This window comes from Epinephelus lanceolatus, chromosome 16 (assembly GCF_041903045.1).
Source record: "Epinephelus lanceolatus isolate andai-2023 chromosome 16, ASM4190304v1, whole genome shotgun sequence".
Classification (NCBI taxonomy): Eukaryota; Metazoa; Chordata; class Actinopteri; order Perciformes; family Serranidae; genus Epinephelus; species Epinephelus lanceolatus.
Genome location: NC_135749.1, coordinates 8,128,577 through 8,151,335, shown reverse-complemented (window position 1 = coordinate 8,151,335; position 22,759 = coordinate 8,128,577). Strand labels below are relative to the sequence as shown.

Sequence of the window (22,759 nt, the reverse complement as noted above, 5' to 3'; positions counted from 1 at the left end):
AGCTCGCCAAGAGCATGAAATCCCCCTTTCCATGAATCATCTGCGCTCCCTGTTGTGTCGTATCCAAAGGTGAAAAATCGCTATGAATTGAAGGAGTGTTATTACACTTCTGGCAGTATGCTCTTCATTAACAAGCCATCTCACTGATGAGAAAACAAATAGGGTGGGGAATAAAACAAAATGCAGAGAGGTGGAAATCATTTAAGGGTTTCAGGCATGTCTTGGCAAGTTGCGCAGCAAAACCGGGTTGGACAACATCCCTGTGTTTTAACAAAGCATTGATGCTTCACAGGGGGGAGGTATTGCTTTTTGTCTGTGACTGAAAAGAGAAAAAAAACAGCCTTTACAGTGAAGCAGAATGCTGAGTTTGGCTTGATAAGCCGTGGATTGGTGGTGACTATAGCTCCTGGCAGACAATGCAGCCCGACAGACTTTCCATGATTACACAAATCATGCTGGGTGACTCATTCTACTTTTAGGGCCATATTTAGAAATTGGCTATCACGATAAATTTCATAGCACCAAAAGAAATCGAACAGTGGCCGTGCACGGAAATCCACAGGGATAACATTACACAGCACATTACAAAGGAATGTTCTTTGTAATGTGTTTTATGGTGATCTGATGGAGGCCATAAGCCGAAATGCACTGGTATGACAATGAAATTGTTCTTCATATAGCAAATGTTCCCGAAGTTTTGACCTCACCGGGGAATAAAAAGCAGCCAGGAATGGTTTTAACAGGATCTGTGCAGGAAATATTAATTTTCACTGACAGTAGCTTGACACAGAGTAAATAAAAACAGTACTTCTGTTATAAAGATAAAGTCAGAGCGGCAGAATAGTAAGCACGGCATAACTACGTTGTTAGACTGATGAAATTAGGGCTGAAATGTCCACCCAATCACCAGGAAAAATGTTGGCATTGTGCACTTCTGCAAACCACCCATATGTTGTATTTGTACTTTACTATGTAGCAGATATGTACTGAAACTGTACGTTTCAACAACACTGTAGTTAACTTGTGGTTAACCACGTGCTTTTGGGTTGAAACACCTAGTTTTGGGGGCACAATCCCAGCAGGAAACACAGTGATCTCTCAACCACTTTTCATGCCACTATCCCTCCAGGAAATGCATTGATGTCTTGGTAAAAAACAAACATTTTTCGTGCCACTGTCTTGGCAGAAAACACAGCGATGCCTTGGTAAAAAGCAACTGCTTTTTGTGCCACTATCTCAGCAGTAAATACTGCAGTGTCTTAGTAACAAAACAACAGCTTTTCATGCCACTGTCACCACAGGAAATGCAGCATTGTCTTGGTAAAAGAAGGAGAACAACTGCTTTTTGTGCCACTACACTGGCAGGAAATGCAGCAATGTACTGGTAAAAAAGCAATTGCTATTCATGCCACTATCCCAGCGGGAAATGCATTGATGTTTTGATAAAAAACAAATATTTTTTAATGCTACTATCCCAGCAGAAAATGCAGCAATGTCTTGATAAAAAGCAACTGCTTTTGTGCCCCTATCCCTGCAGCAAACATAGTGATGTCTTGGTAAGTAACACACACTTTTTGTGCCACTATCTCAGCAAGGAAATACAGCAATGTTTTGGTAAAAAACAACTCCTTTTATGCCACTATCATTGCAGGATATGCATCAATGTCTCAGTCAAAAACAACTGCTTTTTGTGCCACTTTCCCTGCAGCAAACGCAGTGATGTCTTAGTAAATAATGAAGACTTTGTGTGCCACTATCTCAGCAGGAAATAAAGAAATGTTTCAGTAAAAAAGCAACTGTTTTTTCATGCCACTATCACTGCGGAAATGCATCAATGTCTCAATAAAAATCAACTGCTTTTTGTGATACTATCCTGGCAAGAAATGCCACAATGTTTTGGAAAAAAACAACTGCTTTTCATGCCACTATACCAGCAGGAAATACAGTAATATCTCCCTAAAAAAACATCTGCTTTTTGTGCCACTATCCCTGCAGCAAACACAGTGATGTCTTGGTAATAACAAAGACTTTGTGTGCCACTATCTCAAATAACTGCTTTTCATGCCACTATCCCTGCAGGAAATGCATCAATGTCTCAATAAAAACACAACTGCTTTTTGTGACACTATTCTGGCAAGAAATGCCACGATGTTTTGGAAAAAATAACTGCTTTTCGTGCCACTATACTAGCAAAAAGAGCAGCGGTGTCTCGTAAGAAACAAATACTTTTCCTGCGACTATCCCGGCAGGAAAAGCAGCAATCTCTTGGTAAAAAACAACAGATTTTTGTGGCATTATCCCCAGTGATGCAGTGATAGGTTGCTTAAAGACACCCACATTTGCAAGGTAAAAAAAAGAGTCATGGGTCCCTAAACAACACCCATGTTTGGTGCATAAACAAACACAGCTAAAAACAACAGTTTTGTAGTTTTTTGTGGTTTCCAGAGATGAACAATGCAATTATTTTCTTCTGCCAACCAGGCTGGGAAATGTACATTATGTCAAATTCGTCAAAATCCAGGTAAACATGGCAGACGTGTTGACTTTGCATTAACGGCAAACAGCACCATGAAAAGGGGTCAGATCAGAAAACAATTCATCAAAATGTGACAAAATATGATTATTTTGTCACATGTCTGTATTTGAAACCCATGTATCTAATATAAGCTGATTTCAAATAAAGGTCTAGGCCACTTCATTCAGCTGTCACAAAGATTTTAAGCAAAATGTTCAAATGCTGCAGAGGCTAAATGTAAATGGGATGCTCTTCTAGCAGCTGAGCTGACATGAATAAAAGCCTCCTCTTGTAGCAGAATGGTGAATCTTTCAAGACGATTTGATTCGTAATGAACATGTTCTCACTGTTCTTTAGTGTCAGCTACTGTTGGCCGTGTTTCATCTGAGGACAAAAAACAACAAAGAAAAGCGCTTGGGTGGCGTGGAGAGGAATTTTTAAAAAAAAAAAAAACACTCGCCCACGACTGCAGCGGCTTGGCCAGGTGCTCCGGTGAACACAGCTGGCAGCATCTGTGTGTGGGAAGCTGGAGAGAGGAAATGAAAAGCAGCCAGGACTGAGCTTAACGGGACCTTTGTGGCACCTCTTAGGGAACTGGAGTAACATCAGCATGTCCTCTGGGTCTGCCTGCCACAGTCGTATATGCACAAGTACAGTAAAAAATGGCTCCTATAAATATACCCGCAACCCACCTCCTCCACTTAGGTGACATGCCAGCAGACAATTGTAAGGCAGGATTCTTTGATGTCATCGCACTTCAGATAAGAAAGAGTTCAGGGAGAGGAATCCAATTTAACTGCCACCTTTCTCAAGAGCACTACAAACTTCAGACATAATTCAGTAGGGAGGAAGGGGGGGGAACAACTTCATTTCACCCTCTGTCTCTCTCCCTCTCCCCTATTGTTTGAACTGAGAGCCTTCTATCTGTGTCTGTCTCTCAAGCAAACACTCCTGGTCGCTTCCTCTCCCAGGGAGGAAAAAAAAAGGATACGTAGCTGCATTCTGGATTTCAAAGCCATCCGAGCCCAAGAGGGGTTTGCCAAAATGTCAGTGTCAGTGATTCAAGAGGAACAGAGAGAGAACATGGATGCATGTTTGCTTTCACCTTTCCTCCTGTGTCTCTGGTGAGGGGAGATTGGCAAGGGGGCTTCCTCCCTGCAGCACCCAAAACAACACTAAGTCTGTGTCAAATCCCCTAAGCGGCAGCCTGAGCCAGGATAACTGTTGAAGTCTCTGACATTGCACCTTTTACCACATTGTTGAAACCACTGGAACTGCAAAAATATCCTGTAGTGGTTATGATCACAGAGAGAATCACACTTTTACTTATTCAACATTATGTTAGCTGAGAAAAACAATCGGTGGCCTCTGTCTCACCCCAGCGCTGCTGCTAATGTGGTAGCATTTCAGAATATAGCTTCCTATAACCTGCTCCTTTTATATACCCTCATTACAATAGATAATGATAACATTTTCTGCAGCGGCTTAATTGCTGAGACATGGGGATACAACACTGCAAGACACAGTTTAACAAAGGAGTCCATGGGGCAACCAGATGAGCAATCAGACGTTAAACAAGTCCCCAATATAACCTCATCATTTTAACTAGTTATTATATTCATTATGATCCATTATAATCTTCCAATCCATGTCAGTGCAAATACAGCAGGATATATTGCAACCACAGAGTAGCTCTGCAAAACACAACTCTTACAGTTATAACAGAGTTAAGACGATAACTGGAAAGTTCAAATTCATTTCCACCTCCTAGTGAGTGGTTTAGATAAAAGGGTTCAACCAGGGACTTGTTAGAAACCTGTCTGATTGCTAATGCGTTTGCCCCAGGACCCAAGTTGTAAAGCTGTCATTAAGATCCCTGTGATCCCATATTTCAACAATGAAGCTGATGAGTGAAATATTAATATTTATCGACCTTTAAAGTTGCTGGGCTTTAATAAAGATGTCCGACACGCTAATTAAAGTTAAAGTTCCACTGATTGTCACACACCTGAGTGTGCGAAATTTGTTCTCTGCATTTGACCCATCCCCTGAGGGAGCGGTGAGCAGCAGCGGTGCCGCGCTCGGGAATCATGTGGTGATCTATAATAACTAGAATTACCGCCTTGTGGTTGTATGCATCCGCCAACCAGTCAGGTTGCAGTTTACATCCATGTCTGTCCAGACTCATATGTAGCCATGACAGCTGACAGTGCTTCACGTATGGATGCTGCTGCAAAGAAGCTACAATTTCTAAAACGTGGATGCTTCACACACATCTTCAACCTGGCTTCAATTGTGTCATAACTGGCGTGTGAATTATTGGGTTATAGCCACATTGACCTTTGACCTTTAACTACCAAAATCGAATCAATTCATCCTTGAGTCTAACTGGACATTTGTGCCAAATTTGAGGAAATTCCCTCAAGGCGTTCTTGACATATCTCATTCATTAGAATGGGACTGACAGACTGTTGCTGGCGCAGAGGCATAACAATGTCGTGATCACATGTTGTCTTCCACAGTACAGCTACACTACATGTGTCACACCGCCAGTATGTACATGCATGGTTCACAGTGAGTCCTGCATGTGAAACGAAGGCAAGAATTCAAATATGATGAATAGTTATTGCTGAAAAATAGCATCCATAATAGTATTAGAAACCTCAGGGCTAGCTAGCCACTGTTCTTTGTAACTCCATGTAATATCTCATTCCGCATTTCTTTAGTCGGCCTTTCCAAAGAAATTATTCCTGGGATTACCAAACATATAAGATGTTGGTATCCACTACAGCACTTTGTGATCTGTTACGTCATCATAACCTTTTAGCTCTGACATCTGCCGTCAAAAACTTCTATACTGTTTGGTCCTTTCTGTCCTGCTGTTACTGCAGTCATGTCTAAACTACAGCTGCTGCCACTCAGCACGCCTTATTCTGTCACCTGCAATAGATTGCTGCTGGAATGACGTTTTCTTGTAGGCTGACCATTAAGTTAACATTGCCTTGGTTCCCTCGACAACAAGCTAATGGGATCAGATTTTGGATTATTGCAGAACGTTTTTACTTATACATTTTGTTTTGCATGATAATCATCACAAATGAACACCACTTTTATGATTTGTGAAGCATTACTGCAATCACCAGAAGTAAAAAGCTAAGTTAGCACTAAGCTAAGGTTATAAATGAACTGCATTACGGCTGCATGACTTCACTGTTGCTATCCTATCCCAGCTGACATTGAGCGACAGGCAGGGTACACCCTGGACAGGCCACCAGACTATCACAGGGCTGACACATAGAGACAAACAACCATTCACACTCACATTTGCACCTACGGACAATTTAGAGTCACCAGTTAACCTGCATGTCTTTGGACTGTGGGAGGAAGCTGGAGCACCTGGAGGAAACCCACGCTGACATGGGGAGAACATGCAAACTCTGCACAGAAGGGCTCCCCCACCCTGGGTTCTAACCAGGAACCCTCTTGCTGTGAGGCGACAATGCTAACCACCACACCAAAAACAAACAAACATGGACTTCAAGACAAGGGAACTGGAAGTGCAACAATGCTAACTCATGTCAGTGTATTAGAACATATTCCCGCCACACTCCAGGAGCTTATGGGAAATGCTGTTTCTTAAAGGTCACTACAACCAAAAATAACTAGTTATTATTTTATTTTATTTTCAAGCTGATGTCTACATAAACCAGCTGTACAGCATTTTGCACGATTACAAATGCCAAATGTTATTTCAGAAGTTTGAATTAGAGTTTCTCTATAACTTTAACTTCCTTCCTACTACTTGCCATAAAGTCGAGGCTCCACCATCTTGTTTGGTGCTGTAAAACATCTCTCTGTGTTCTGTGAAGCCCCACAGTAATCCAAACAGGGAGCTTACAATGTAAAAGACACAAAGAAGAGCCAGCAGATAGCCGTCATGATCACCTTGTTTAAGGTATACTGAATCATAATTAATGTGATAATGATTTATTGACGTCAAGATGTTCACAAAGAACCTTCAAACTTGAAAAGGAAAGTTAAGCGTTACCTTTGCGTGCAATCCGAATGCAGTTTATCCTGGTCTCCTGTGAGTGAAAGAAAAGGCTGAATTAATTCATTTGGCTTGGTACCGCAAAGACAAAACGATTAACAAGGGGGGAAAAAACGACCACAGTGCAAGTTAATTATGAGTCAGTCTGTCGAAATCCTCAGCCTTGTGTACAACTTGCAACACAGACGGCTGTGTGTGTCAAAGTCACCCAGACCTTTGCTACGTGGAGGAAATAATTGAAATTTCCAAGTGGATGACATCTCCTTGTGATATGAGAGACCTCTGCTCCCCTCAACCATGCGAGGTCCCTCACCCGGGTGCACTGATTGGCTCCATCTACCCCTACAAACAGCCACCCCTGTCCTGGAGACAGAGGGGCATGTTACCAAATTAAGATTTAAGGAAGTTAAATCAGGCTTTATGGGCAATTATGCTAATCTTTGCTCTGAGATTGGAGTCAAAAACCTTTCACCTAAAACGGTTGCCAAATTAGCTTTTTTAATTGGAAATCTGTTTCAAGTGGATTCTCATCTCCTCTCATCTCTTACAGTGACAGATAAGTCATATATACTCCCACCCAGGGGTTATTAAAGCAGTGGCAGGTAGTATGTCATGTGTCATCATGTCCTCTGTCAAGGTGGGCTTTTGGACACCAGAGCTCATCAAAGTAGCAATTTAATAAGAAGAGGGATTTGAAGTATCGAATTCTCCCTATCCTTGGGGTGGATTTTGATAGCATTTCATCGAATCTTATTTCAGTATCGGCTCTGCTTATCAAATCTGAATTCTTCCTAATCCCTTACAGAATCCACTGAGGTTTGGCTTTCAACGTTTGTCGGTAAATAAAATTCTAATTAACAAAAATCAAAGATTCAGTGGAGATATGTGATCATGTTTTGCTGTCTGAAAGTACATAAAAACACCACATATTTGAGAGGAAGCCTAATTAATGTTCTCGATCTTATTCTGTAACCTTAAAATAAGATGTTATGAGTGCTCTGACCCAGCACATCTTATTTTTCACTTATTTACTGATTAACAACAAATAAGTTGATTAGCTTAAAACATCAATATGATACGCATGAGTGTGTAATGCAGCCAGTTAGGGGCTGCTAAACTGCCTGACACCACAGCGTTGACATACAGCATGATCACCTTATTATCATTTTTTACAATGGTAAACATGTTGACAAACTGATGTCCATTTACACATCCAGCAGACACGGAGCAAGATTAGCATTCATCTACAGTCCCATGTCTGGCCCTCTGACAAATGTAAGTCCAATATTCACTCTCCTTTTAGCTTTGTTTTGGTCTCCACCAACTCCTTAAAGATATATCTCTCTAGCTAATAAATGCTCATTTATGTTCACCAGCTAGTTGCTAACTTCCTGCTGTTTTGTGTTGAGTACGTAGTGGGCGATGAGTTACTAAGAACTTTTTCCACTGAAACCAGCTGCCTGGGTTGAAAAGAACAGTTCGACTGAACGTAAACAGAGCTTAAAGGGAAATTTCGGTTATTTCAACCTGTCTCCTGACAACCTGACTTTGAATTCAATGTAACATGTGATGAGTAACTGATAAACAAGCAGCCAGGTGATAATTGGTGGGGTGATACTTCTCTGTGGGTTTGTCACTGTGAGCGACATCTTTCAGCGCACCTTGAATACAGACATGGACTTGTAGAAACGACAGGCTTGCTAACAAAAGTCATTGTGGTGTTTTAGCGAGTAGCTTAGACACAGCGTTAACTTTACCTAGCTAGCTAACTGCTATCAGCTACATCTGTCATTTAAAAGCAGTCAAAGTGGTGATCAGCAAGTCTTACGTTTTTGTACATTACTTTTTGTTTATAAGAGAGAAATAATATTCAATAATAGATCTGTTAGTTTTGGGAATGTGGATGTTTTTTGCCAATCTGGAGCTGGATCAAAAACAGATCAGAACCTAACCCTACCCAACATGTCAGCATATCCAGTAACTTAACAACTGGAATGAGTGGCAGGTAATCCCAGATGATGAGTTCTGATAAACGTAGCAGACGGTTGAAAATGAAATGCTGGTATTTTCATTTTCAGTGTAACAGATAGCAGTGATCTAGATATCGACTCCTATGCAGGAAAAATACTTAGAAAGGTGTGTGTTGTTTCCTGCTTGTGTGTTTCAAAACAAAGTGGCAGCACCAATCATGCACCTTTCAAGCCCCACTGAAGGCATATCTACCAAAGCAATTACTGTTTCAATTCAATTGCAGCCCGTGGTCCATAGTAAGCCTCGTACATCTAATTTATCCTGGGTAATTGTCAAAATAATATTCCTTTTCTATCTCCCTGAGCAGTCCATCTCTCCTTAAACACAACTATAGCTCAGAAAATAGATTGGAGATGAAAATGTTTGCAGGACAAAAAACGAAAACAATCAACATGAATTATAATATTCAGTTTGTCCTGTCGGCTGATTTCTGACTCAGAGCTGCTGTGTCAACAGAGCTTTTAATTTGCTCTTGAGGGAGAATCAACACAAATGGTGGTCCATGAAAGCTCACTGCTGATTTCAGATCACAGGGGGGGAAGTTTTCAGTCAGACGCAGTGTGTCGGCCCTGAACAGCACCCAGAGGAAACGGGGTGTATCTCTGCTAGAGAATCAGATACTGATGTCTGGATGAGAGGCTGCAGCCAGGCAGGCGTACATAAGCTCCATATGGACCTAATGATTTAAACAGCATTTACTTCCATTGCTTCTGTGCACACCGGCCAGCACATCTCTTATTCGTGCTTCAGTCACTTTTTCAATTGCTCAAGGAGTTCTCTTTTAGATTGCTACAGGCCTGGGAGGCAGGGTTTGATTTTCCCCGAAAAAAAGATTCCTAAAGTTTTTAAAGAGTTTGAATACAAGGGAATCTGACAACTGCAAAGAAAATACAAGAGTACACATCCTGAATGTAATTATCTTCGAAAAGTTAAGATTCATTTGGCCACTTGGCTTGTGTGGTGTTTTTGAGGGGTTTGTATTAAGAGATGCACCATTAAGAAGTCTAGCTTCACCAGTGGGAAACAATCAACCCAAAGCCATTGTGAAAAATAATATAATAAAACACATCACCCCACTTGGAAATAAATAGAGCCTTGTTTATGCAAGGACTGCTTCCTCTCTCACTGCGCCTCCAGCAAACTGCCTCCTGCCTTCTGACTTCCTCGACACAAATCTAAATTGACTGTCAAGGTTGCTAGATCATAAAAGTGGCGTGTTTGAGCTCCAGAAACAAAAGCCTTGTCAAGCATCTGAACAATTCTTACCCCTCTGAAGTTGCTGGTGGCCTGGAAGTAGATGAGGTAGTTTTTGGTGGGGTCTAAAGGGCTGTTCCAGTAGCCGTTGTAGGTGTGGTTGTCGCCCACAGTGAATGGTGTGGCCTCGGGCAAACTGCTGGGAGCCAGCTCAGCTGTGTAGTAATGTGGCGCTCCTTTAGCCTGCGCCTCGCTGTGAGAGTTTGGTGTGGGGAAACAGTCGACGGTGCCCAGCTCCCTCCTCCTCACCTGGCGGGAGCCATCCTCTTCCACCACCACCACCTGGTAGGCACTGGAGGAGGACAGTGTGGAGCTTAGTACTTCAAAAGAGTGCAAAGTACTATTGAAGCAAAACAAACTACTGTACAGTCATGTCCTGTTTGTCTGATAGAAAAATCTCTATTGTTTATTGTATGGCCAGAAGCCATGCTGTAAACTGTGATGGATGTTTGCAACAGAGAGTTTGGGTAAAAAAATAACCTTGTGGCTTTGTTCTCTCTTTCAAAGAGGTTTGACTTGAGGTTTATTTACAACCTATCTGATTGTCTGACTGCTCCTGGTCGTGTCACCACATTTCCAGATCGAAGCAATCAACTCACTGGGTACAATATCAGATTAACAACAGGAGTGACGGCCAAAACAATGAAGCTAAGTTCCAAGTTACACAAAACCACAATGGTCCCTTTTTAATAGCCATTTAGCACTTGTAATGGTGCCCATTCTTTTGAAGGAAATAAACAGAGCAGTGTGCAAAATTATGCTTTGTATTTATAGAAGCAACAATTATTAGTATTCTTTCAAGAATAAATGAGACGTTGGAGAGGAAAACTAGTATAATCACAGTTGATACAGTGCTTCTACTGGATGAAAAATACTAAAGCAAAAACTAAAAGGAGAATAACTGTAACAAGAGAAACATGTACAGTAGAATATGCTTTATATTTCAACCTGTTCTCTTTCTCAGGTTGTCAAATACACTTTCTCATGCCTCCTCTTAGTCACACACAGGGCAACATTTACCGTCTGTATGTGACACACAGCTGAAACACAGTCTAACATGTGGTTAATGTTGTGGAACAGTTGAGGTTAGTTTTAGCAACAGTGTTATGGCTTTAAGTAGTCACGCTCCATACATAACTCAGGCTGTCCTCATGCACCGTCTGCATGCTTTCCTAAGAAAGTAATGCACCAAAATAATTATTAGTGTAAGTAGTAGTAGTAGAGTAAATAAGGAAGCCGTCCCAAGTTATTTCGTTAGGTGGCAGGTTGGGACGGTGGATGGTCACAAAACACAGGACTTTCCCCAGGACACCGGTGTTCAGAACTCTGAGTCATTTTAAGACCTCTCACCTCTCATCCGAGAGACCTCTTCAGCTCTGCCTCTTGGCAGGTGAAACGTCTTCAAGAGACTCAATCAAGTCCACATTTAGCACTTAAGATTACCAAGACCTGGATGACTGAGAATCTTCACCAACATATATTACTTTGTGTTAAGGACGCCATCCCATGTCACAAGCGTCATTTGTTGGGCGCAAATTTGCAGGATATGACACGAATCAGGATACATATCAGGATACACTGCGTCAAGCGAGTGACGTCACTGCGCTACAACCATAATTGCCGTAAATTTTGTAATGTTACGTTACAACAACAATGACTTTTGACACAAACTGCGGTCTCCTGGCTGAAAGTCCAGTTTTGTTTGACCGATACACCTTCCCTCTACGTGCCCTAAGCGGACTTTCTCGCTCTTTATTAGGGCTGCCCCTTGAAAGTTAGAGATTGAAATCGTGAGTCAGAGATCCCTCAGTCAGCTGAGATTGATCCAAGTTGAGCAATTGGTAAGTGTGTTGTCCAGTGTGCTTATGGGGACATTTTATTCCCCAGATTTTGCTGCAGAGTAAGCGCTCTTGACCATAAGTCGACAAGATAACATTATTGTTTCTCTTCCGCTTCTAAGTGGTGAATTTACAGCTCATACATACTTAATACAACACAGTGTCTGGCTTTCGTTTGATATCTAGGGTCGCCAAAAGAAGTTGTTGAACATTTCTGACCGGTCGTTAGCACAGTTAGCTTGACTAAATTACATGAGTGCCACTGTCACTGAACGTGACTGAACATCCAGCTGAGCCCTGTAAAAGCGTTAAAACTTATATGGAAAAAAAAGAAAGTCAAATATTCATATTAACTGGCTGAGTCTGATTCGACTGACATAATACTGGAATTAGCTGAAGGCCCGGTGCATCTCCTTAACACACTAAAGGCTATCTTTGGCATTGATATCACACGTTGAAGCTCATGAAAAAGTGTTGGTATTTGATACCCTGGAAATAACAACAGGCTGTATATACTATATGCAATCTTAATTGTTTTCTCTTTCAAACTAAAGCCCCCAAGTTGATTTTTATTTGTGTGTTTATTTTTATGTTCTGCCATCTGTACTGCAACACCAAACACTATGGTTTAAAAAAAAACAAAATAGCCTAGCCTCACCTGCCACACAACACATTCCTATTTGCATTATTATAACAAATATATTCTTCCACAAAAGACTGGAGTTTCTTTTTCAGCTTTTTCTCAAAGCCTGGTGCCTCCATTTTCCCAACCCTGATTGATTCCTGACTGAAATTGGAGTGTGGTGCTTATTACAGTGGCACAGCTGTCAACCGGTCAGCATGTGATTGGTTGACATGTGGTGTCATTCCATAACTGTCTGACATGGTGAGTCAGGTTTCAGGATGGAGAGGGAAATATCTGGGTATTTTTTAGGCTCAAGAAGTGCAAAAAGACACAGCTCAACCTATTGAGGAACAGATCCCTGTTAATCAATTTGAAACATTACATACATTCTGTACAAAACGCGAATCGAAAACCACTCTGGTTCTTAATACCTTGTAGTTAAAATGCTATCTGCTTTGCTGCAAGCCTGGAGAACTATTCTCTGGTGCTATAAGAGAGTTCTTTTTGACTGCAGCTATAAATATCACAGTGTGGAAGAGCACTGAATGAATGCTGGTGTAGGAGTGAACAGTGTATTAGTTGTACCTGACTGGAGCCCCTCTCGCCAGCGCAGGGCGAAGCAGCACAGTGATGGTGCTCTCCGACTCACTCAGAGGAGAGGGGATGTCTTCATAGTCAAACACCGGGGCTGAGAAGAGAAAACCACACAAGGCAGAGTCAAAAAAGTTGAAATGTTGTGGGAGAAAACACGAATCATTTAATTTTTGGATTCCTCAGAAAGATAAAAAATGTTTGGTTTAGATTTTGAGTTTAAAGACATGTTGCTGCACTTTTGCTTGGATATTCTCGTAATCTTTCCACCCCTACATGAAATAAAAGTGCGCTATCTTTATTCAGTACCCGCACACGTCCCCTGTGTACTGCAGTGTGTGGAGGCCTCCCACACAGTGCCATTGACTGATGATGACTAGAAACAGCAGCCAACTACAGAGAAAACAAGAGGCCCTTATAATATAATTAGGACAGATCTCAAAGCTGCACAACCTCAGCAAAGCTCTGGGGACAATGAGGTTGAGTGTTTCCATCTCTGTTTACTACAGGGAGTGAATTAACCGGAGTATGTAGTGAGGCAAATGGCTATCCTGGTACAACAGATAAGCTGAAACAAAAAGGCTGCAGAATGGAATTGGAAATGTTTCTGCTTCTGAGGCAGGGCATTAATGCTTGCTGAAAAATCTGCTTGTGTAACCTGTCATCCAAAAAACACACACTCACACCTGCACACAACAGCTGAGGTCTGCATTATACACAGTGGTGTCGAGGAGTGTTTGAGCCAGTGCATGTTAGGCGGTTAAATCCAGCATGAATTATGAAAAGACTAATAGTGCAACATTACACTTTCATGTTTGCTTCTAAAATCAGTGCAGGAGCTGGCTTCCCACCGGGCTTTTCTCGCAGCTCAGCCGGGGGAGAGCATGTGATACTGTAGGTTGAATTGTATACCTTGACAGCTGTGGGCCCACGTAGGCCACCTCCTGAACCAGATGGAACAGGTACAGATAATAAGAAGAGGTGGGAAAACAGGCTGCATTATTTACAGTGCGGGGTCGCAACAAACAGAAGAACTTGAGATTAATTTCTTCGGTAAAATCAATAGTGTTTAGATCAAGTGAGACCCTGAAGTGTCATTTTTATAGACCCAATCACAGTGTTTGTTCCCAATAACTTCTGGGTAGAAAATCCCTGCACACACGATTTAACGTTGCCGAGCAAACAGGGGCGAACAGCTGAGATATCAAGAGAAAATGTTTAAGTCTTGTTATGTACGTGGTGCCAGATAATAGTAAAGAGGTGAGAAAGGTTTGGGTTCTTCAGATTTCCATCTGCAAAGAGCTAACACAGGCAAAGAAAGCTACACATTCAGCATCCAAAATGGGAAAATATTTGAGAAAGACTGATGGCTAGCGTTAGACGAAAAGACGGGCCTAACATTGTCAGGAGTAGGGCTGCAATGATTAGTCGACTAATTGATGATTAATCAACTATCAAAATAATCTATGACTATTTTAGCAGTCTACTAATCAGTTTGAGTCATCTTTCATAGAAAAGTACTATAAAAGTACCCCAAAATACTCTTATTGAAGCTTCTCACGTTCAGATATTGGCAGCTTTACACACTCTCCCATGACGGTGAACTAAAACCCTCTGGCGTGAGTACGAAACAAGACATTAGATGACATAGTTTTTGGGTTTGGGAGAGACAGACTGACATTTAACAACATTTTAACACATTTTTCGATAAAACGATTAGTCAACTTATCGAAGAAATAATCGACAGATTAGTCGATAACGAAAATAATCGTTAGTTGCAGCCCTAGTCAGGAGTTGGAAAATCCTGGCAGCCTGGTCCTTGTGACCAACAAGTAGGCTTTATGTCTCATTTCATTTTCAGGAATCAAATACATAAACTTATTTAAGGTTGCTAGCCTTGCGATAGTTAGCTCACATTAGGCTACTTAAAGCTACTATCGAGCATTGAGGCTGGTGAGCAAATGCTCTGCTTTTAAGTAAATGGTAAAGTTAGTTAAAAGGGAGACACATACACTGTTGTCGAGTTGCTGATGAATTGTACAGCAGCTCAGTAAGTTACGTTAGCTGATGGTAATAACGGGATGAAACTGAGTTTAAAAATCATCTGCAGTATGTTAACAAACTCAGCTACAAGTCAGACGGACAGATATGTATCTATATATCTTTAAAAGCTACGGTTAGAGCTGAATATGAACAGTAACAGACAAGTTTGCCAGTTTCACATGTCTCTGCAATCCAGATCTATTACCTATTCTTTAATTAACCCTACTTATCTTGTAAAAGTCAACCAAGCTCCATATTTTGCATTAGCGATATCATCCATCAGCCCAGCGCAGCCACTTCTGTTGCACCTGTGCAGCTCAATGTGAGCAGTTGGAGGTTCAGTATCATGCTTCAATACACTACAACAATAGCTGCTGAGGGTGGAGGAGTCACTGGTGATTTGGTCACTTTCAGGTAGACAACTGGCATTTGATTTTAATTATGGTGAAACGTGAAATCAGTAAACTTACCCATACTTACGCAGGCTGCAGCAAAACACATATTTGCCACCTAAAAAAAGTATCAGTATCAGTTTAAGTGTACTCGAGATGTAGAGTATTCTCTCTGCTTTACCTCACACACTACCTGTTCGAGGCATGCAGGGGACCAGCAACTGCTTGCAAAGTAACATTTTTGTCAACATAGTCTGGTGACTTTGAGATAACAGCTTCAGTTCCCTTGACAGAAAGCGCTGTCTGACAGCAGGGTAAAGTGGTAAAAATACTCTCATTATAGCATAGGCTTAAAGTGATATTGATTTCTTTTAGGTGGGCCTTTTGTAGGTGGCTAAAAACTAAACACCTGAGACAGCGTTCGTGCAGTGGCGTTTTATTTTATGCACGTGACACAGTGGTTTTCTACCTGGAAGTTACTGCAAACAATGTTGTGATTCATTCATGATGGGATTTTTTCTGAAACTACTTTTGTGTTCCACTACAGTTAATGTTGCCTTACATCGCATTACAGGTCTTTACACACTGTGACGGACAAACAAATAACCAATACGCAAATGCAAATTACCTGCCTGCATCAAAACTATTCATATTAGCAGTGATGCAAATTTGCAACCACGTTCCATAAAATAATATTTACGTTCAGTGTGAAAGGACTCGTGACAAAATCCATAGTACTGGTGTGTAAATTAATCGCACGAAAAACAGTGCCCCTTGTGTGTGAAGGCCTTAAGTCTCACATTCCCTCACAATATTTTTTCCTTCCCCTCTGATCTAGCATCAATCCAGGGTCCACTCCAGTTATAGCAGTGAAGGGAAACACTGAGAGGACACAGAGAGGAGAGATGATGTGGCACTTTGCATGATGCATTTATTGCTCCACTTCAAACAGCAGAGCCTCAACAGCATGCAGCCACTTGCTGTGAGCACAGCAACTGCTCTGCCTGGCTGTGGCTGTGGATATGGTTCATGTCTGGGCTGCAGTCATGGTTAAATCTGTGATGCTATGGATACGGCTACAATAACTGTATTGCGACTGCTCCTCACTGCTCCTGTTAACATTAACCAAGAAAGCGTAGTTAAGCCACACAGGATTTGAACCCGCCGTGCTTGACAGTGTCACCAACAAACCACGGGAGTTCAGGAATACAACAGCTTCAGTAACACTCAGCCAGCACAACCATATCAATTCACCGCACACATACAACAACACACATATAGTGAGTGTTACAGCCATTACAAACTAATGTGTCAGGCATAATCATAACAGCTGAATCACAGCCATGGCTACAGCTGCAATTACAGTGAAGAATGTCACACTACTTAAGTATTAGCCTCTGAGACACAAAGGTTAAAAACCGTATGGCGAGTATATTCTTGAGATTAACATAAAGAGGTTGTTTTAAGCATCGGAACAACACATTAGCATCAGCTTGCCACATGTCTGAGTTTATACTGATCCAGAAATAAGAAAAAAGTGTGTTCCAGAGTCCTACTTTTCACTATTCCTGTATGGATTCCTAGAAAAATCCAAATCATCTAGCTCATCTCATTGCAGGCATTTATCTCAGGGGAAAACATCACAATAACACGTGATGCTTCATCTCAGCAAACACAATTAGCGGACCAGCTCGCAGACACCTATTTGTAGATGAGAGCGTTCCACATTCCCTCGACACATTTTCCAGACCAATCTCAAGATCCACACCGGCAACCTTTTCACTCACAAACACGTCTTCTCTAATTTCTGAGCTGCTGCGTCACCCTTGGATGGTAAACACAGACTCTGTTTGCGGTGATGTTGGCTGAACAAAGCTGTTTTCACCCAAAAACTATTCAAGCTGAACATATGCAGTTTACCCAAATACAGGTTTGCTCTCGTTTCATCAAAGGCAGCGCGCGTCTGAAAGCTGTTTGGGCTCGAGGAAAATGAAGATAATTTGTATAATTTGAACGTATATGTGTAATTTAATCAAAAGCTCTTCAAAAGAAGGGAATGACGAGCCATTACTTAGTGTTTGCTTTGTCTGCGAATGCTAAAGACGCTTCTTTAAGGGAAAAATAAGGTTTCTTCTTCTTTAAATTGGTGCTCTTATGACGACTAAATTCTGCATTATTTGCATGCATTATCAGCATAGTATCATTGGAGTTAACCATTCAAGCCCATACTTTGATCTACTATCACAAATACACACACACACACACACACACACACAACAGCTGAAACACCCCTAAAAAGCAAAGCAGTCAGCACACGGCCTCACCAGAGATGTTGGTGGTGATCTCTGTGAGCGCTGTCTGGCCAAACCCCTTGGCAGTTCGGGCTCGTACTGACACCAGATAGGTGGTTCCGGGATGCAGGCCAGAGAACATGTGGTAGGTCTCATTCCTCAGCTTGGACACTGTGCGGCGAGGACCTGGCACGTTAATGCCTGGGTCTGACGACTCGATACTCTGGTAGCTGATCTGGAAACAGGAAGAGGATACACCAGATTAAAACGACAGATTACAGCCATGCTAGCCTAGACCTTAGACTAGGAACTCTTGGGGATCAGAAATTCTGGACTACAGTGATTGACTGATCGTGAACTGATCAGACTTTCAAGGATTCAAACACCTTAGCATGAGTTCAAATTAGGTCATAGGAAGTATTACTCAATTTATACCATTGTTAGGTCAGAATAAATCTCACTGTACAAGCCTGTAGACTATTTGTAATATGCTTCTCGCAGCCTATAGCTTATTATCCACACCACCTGAAAGACTGAATTTAGATGGCATTTTATTTAAAGGCTCTCTCACAAGAAATGCCTCTCAATTAATCTTAAAATGTCATCTTACAGCGCAGATCTAATAAATCTTGTGCTGCAGTTAGGCACTGATAATCAGACTCGGGTACACTCTGTGTCGTACCCTCCTTCTACAGCACTGCTGGCCTGATTTTACACCGTTTCTCTGGATTAGTTGATAAAATAAAGTCAGAGAAAAACAACAAGTGCTGATGATGACAGGTATGAATGAAGACCAGCTTGGTGTTATTGCTTTTTTGTTGCAATTTGATGAATGTGTTTAAGTTGGTAAATCAAGATTCATAAAAGTGAGGATATCAGCCAGGCTGCTTGTAAAATTGCCCATTCGTCATTCTAGTGGCTGCTCTTCAGTGTGGTGGTTTGCTCAGCGGTGTGACCTTGAAGCTGGGAGATCCTCAGTTTGAATCTGGCTTGGCTGTCTGTGGTCTGTCCTTTTCCTTGTTAATATTCTCCCAAAGTCCAGAGAAATGGACTGTAGGTGAGCTCAAACTGGAAACTACAATTGAATGAGTGTGAGTATGTTAGCAGCCTAACCAGGATTCCCTCCCATTCACCCAATGCATGCTGGGATAGGCTTCAGCCCCATGACCTTGAACAGGATACGCAGTTTCAAAAATAAAACTGATAGACAAATGGATGGATGGTCCATGGATGTCAATAAAATCATGTTAGAGCTATGTGACATATTGGTTATTGATTGACCCATAGACTACAGGACGTGATTTATGGGTGACAAGATGATTGCTCGTCTCTTGTTCAGTTCCCTCTTCAACTGGTTGACTCAGTCTCACCCACAAGTTTCCTAAGGTAAGCCCAACCTCTTGATGTAATGTTGTCAAAGTTCCCCTGTTAGTGCCTCTATGTATGTACAGGGCTCCACCCTATATATATTGAAATAGCTGACATTACTGACCCATTTCAGCTCGCCACAAATACATTATATTGGGGTATATGACACTGAGGGACATTCTCAGAGTCTCCTCAAACATATATACTGTCACAAATCTTTGACTGGACACACAGTTTGTGCCAATGGCTTTGTCTAGTCAGCTCAGAAACACACTCCGTTCTAAATGTCGTAACAGTAACACTAAAATTGAGCAACTGTCAGGGGTTTTTTTTCGTAGTTTTGTCTGGGCAGACACCCAAAGAACACCAGTTATGATATAATGGGTCATCAGAAGTGCAAAACACCCTACATTTTTGGTGTATATATAAATATACCCTTTTTTGACCAAGCGGTAATCTACAAGACTGGAAAATGAAGTCAACGTGGAAGTGCCAAACATTGCAGTTCCTCTAATGGCCACTTGAGGTTGGTTCCAGAAGCAATTCAGTCCCCATTTTACAGCAGAACATGTTAACAGCCTGGTACAAAAAACAGTTTGGGTCTCTATAGCTTATTTTGAAAAAATGACGGGGGTGAAATTTTACATATCTTATCCTTTAAAACGTTATCAAGGCTTAAAGTCGTCACCACAGTCTGAGTCAGATCCACTCCTTGCTCCTCCCCACTCCACCCTCTCGCCCAAATATGGCCACTTCAAAATGAGTGTCCACAAACTAATGGGTGACGTCACAGTGACTATGTCCATTATTTTAAACAGTCTGTGACTTTGACACAAATCAGCAAAACTGTATCCACTAAACCAGTGATTCCCAACTGGTGGGTCGCGGTCCAAAAGTGGGTCACGGGGGCCTTTTAATATGGACCGAAAGTGACTCACGAACGTGTCAAGTTTGAAAAAAAAAACACACTTTGTTTTGAAGTGCAGTGAATTTCCGGCACAGAGCTTATTTTTTCAAGTGCTGTTTAATGCTGTAGAACGAGCGACTAATGGACAGCTACGTAACAGAGACGGCAAACTAGCTTGACGACATGTTCAGATGCAAGTATGACATTGAATATCTTAAACTGTGTGGACCTTAAACTAACCACTGTATTAAACTAATGCATGTTTTTTTCTCACAAAAAATGTGTGTATAAACACCTGTGGGAATTCATCCAATGTTGCCACAAAAAATAATATTATACGGTACAATTATTTATTACTGATTGCGGGGCAAATGCATACAAAGTCAATGGAAAAACACTTGGAAGTGAATTTGCCCTGAAACACAAGACACATCCAGAGGAATTGAAAATGTTTCTACTTGAGGGGGACATTGTGAACCAGCTTCAAAGATGTACAGAGGTGAGAGGACAAACTATAGAGACTGGTTGTTTAGCTTGCTTAACATTACAGCTAACGTCTGTACATTTGGCATACTAGATATTTGGGGCGTGTAAATATGGACTGCGAAAACAGCCCAGTGGTCAAATTTGTGCAGATGAAAAAGGATGAAAATGTTTTCAAATTTGCTTTGTTTTTTCTCAGAATATATCTTCCAAGTCAGTATGTTAAAATATCTGTTTGGGGAAAATGTTTGTGTCTAGGTGTTGCTCATATTGGAAGAGTTGCAACAATACCTGTATGCAGCAAAAACAGAAAACGCTGGTGAGAATTCAAAAGTAAAAACTGGCAGTTTCACAGCTTTTTCAAAAGGGTTTATTGGACTAAGGGAAATAGTGTTTGGCTCTTATTAAATCCATCCTACAGACAATGTATTGTTTGTCAAGGTTGTGTGAGGATCAACCAAGTGCTGTCCAATATATGGTAACAAGCCCATAGCCTATAACATAGTTTGTTATCAGATTGTGCCTCTCAAACACTGATAATGGTATCAGCCTCAGGAATCCAGTATTGCACATTCAGAGCAGTAGTATTTGGAGGTCAGAGACGAGGTCACCTCATCTGTATGCAGAGCAAGGTTACAGTCCGACTCCACTCCCTGCCTACTTCCTCACTTTTGAGCTTCTGCTTCTTGTGAATGGAAACTAGTTTTTCTCCCCACCAGGTGACCATGTGTTAAGCCATGGTGGACCTTCACATCCACTTACAGAAGAAAAAAAGCTCCAAAACCCATGCTACAAAGGTCTTCGGTTGATACGGGGCCGTCAATAATTAATTAGAAACATTTAAAGTTGCCCCCTTGTGGAGGCATCTCTTAGGCAAATAAGTAATTAGAGTGGTTGTCCCCCATGTAATTACAGCCTGAAGTCTGTGCCTCAGCTTCATTACCATATGAACATGTACAGTAAATCCCATGAACTGTGAAAAGTGGGTCCTCCTCACTCTAGTGGCTCTGGCTCATGTGTGCTACCAGCATTTGGGCGAGAACCAGGAAAAAACAAGCCTGGGGGGAAATCAAAGAGGGGGAGCGGTGCAGTCTTTAAAGTAAGCAGAGGACAATTTTCCTTGATTTGAGTCATTATAGTGAAGGAGGATGAATAAAATAGATATTGGCAAGGGGAAAATAACATCCTACACCTGGAGAGGATTAGTGTGTGATGTAAGGGCGGTCGTATCGCTGCGCAGTGTGGATTTTTTTGCATGACTAACAAGGTATCCTACCTCGTACTGCGTGATGAGACCGTTGGGCTCGACGGGCTCCTCCCACTTGAGGAAGATCATGTCATCGAGCGGGGTGAAGGTCAGGGACTCTGGAGCGATGCCGCCAGGAACTACAGCAGGAGAGAAAAACAACCCTCTCTGAAACAAACACTCGGCTCGGGTCTCAAGTTAATGGACTCTTGCGCAGGCATACCAGGGGGTAAAAACACCTTTGACAGAGCGAAAAGGCACAGGGCCAGGGAGGGATGGAGGAGGACGAAAACAGAGGGAATAGAAAGACAGAGCAAAAGGGAGGTGATGAAAGGAAACTGTGGACCGGCTTGCTCTCAGCCCTGAGGATGAATTGAGATTCTGGCTTCTCCTGTCTGATAACAGAGCACCGTGTCTTGGAGGATGACAGTCGATTTTTCTTCTTTAGCACCTTACTGACAGCAAAGTAATCCAACCTGTGAACTGGCCGAGTACCTCTCTGCGTTTTTTGGCTTAATGAGATGCATCTCTTTAAAGGACTACACCTACTTTTCAGGAGCCAAGTGCTGGACAGTTGTGAGACTACATTGTGAGAATAAATAATCACTGACAGTGTTGGCTCTGGTGCCCTGTGGTAACACTTGGCGATAACAGCCTTCAGTCATTAGCATGTCACAAAATAAGACTTAAGAGAGCTAATGCCAAGAGAGTAGACTTAAAAATGTTACTAAGTCTGATACTTTTGTGCAGGGAAGTGAAAAAAGTTGCTCACCTGAAAAAAAGCCTGGCTACATCTATTTTGAGTGAATCATTTCATCATCATAAAATGTAGGAGCATTCAGGAAGATAGAGGAAATAAAAGCTCAAGCGAAATAATGCCCTGAATAAAGTGTGACTGACTCATAAAATGTACAAAACTACCTTTGAACAATGTTCCTTTTCGGTTAAAGAGGCAAAATAATGCAATTCAGTGCTCATCCTTGTACAAAGGCAGCATGACTTGAGTTTTCAGAATAGGCGCCCTACGTCAAAGTTCAATTTTAGATTTTGTTTTCTCACATTTTAAAGTCATGTTCAGGGTAGTGCAACTTGGTCCTCAGTCTGATAGTTAAGGTCATAATTTT

At 41.7% G+C, this 22,759-nt stretch overlaps 1 protein-coding gene across 5 annotated transcripts in view; it reads right to left on the bottom strand.

Moving 5' to 3' along the window:
- The window catches only part of ptprua (protein tyrosine phosphatase receptor type Ua), a 281,709-nt gene that overhangs the window by 70,803 nt on the left and 188,147 nt on the right, over positions 1–22,759 (bottom strand). For all 5 annotated transcript variants that reach the window (XM_033636998.2, XM_033636995.2, XM_078175484.1 and 2 more), the window contains exons 9-13: positions 21,666–21,775; positions 17,665–17,866; positions 12,900–13,002; positions 9,864–10,143; positions 6,564–6,600 (exon numbers count right to left, since the gene is read on the bottom strand). In XM_033636998.2, coding sequence (XP_033492889.1) covers positions 6,564–6,600; positions 9,864–10,143; positions 12,900–13,002; positions 17,665–17,866; positions 21,666–21,775 — 732 coding nt within the window. The remainder of the gene's footprint in view (positions 1–6,563; positions 6,601–9,863; positions 10,144–12,899; positions 13,003–17,664; positions 17,867–21,665; positions 21,776–22,759) is intronic.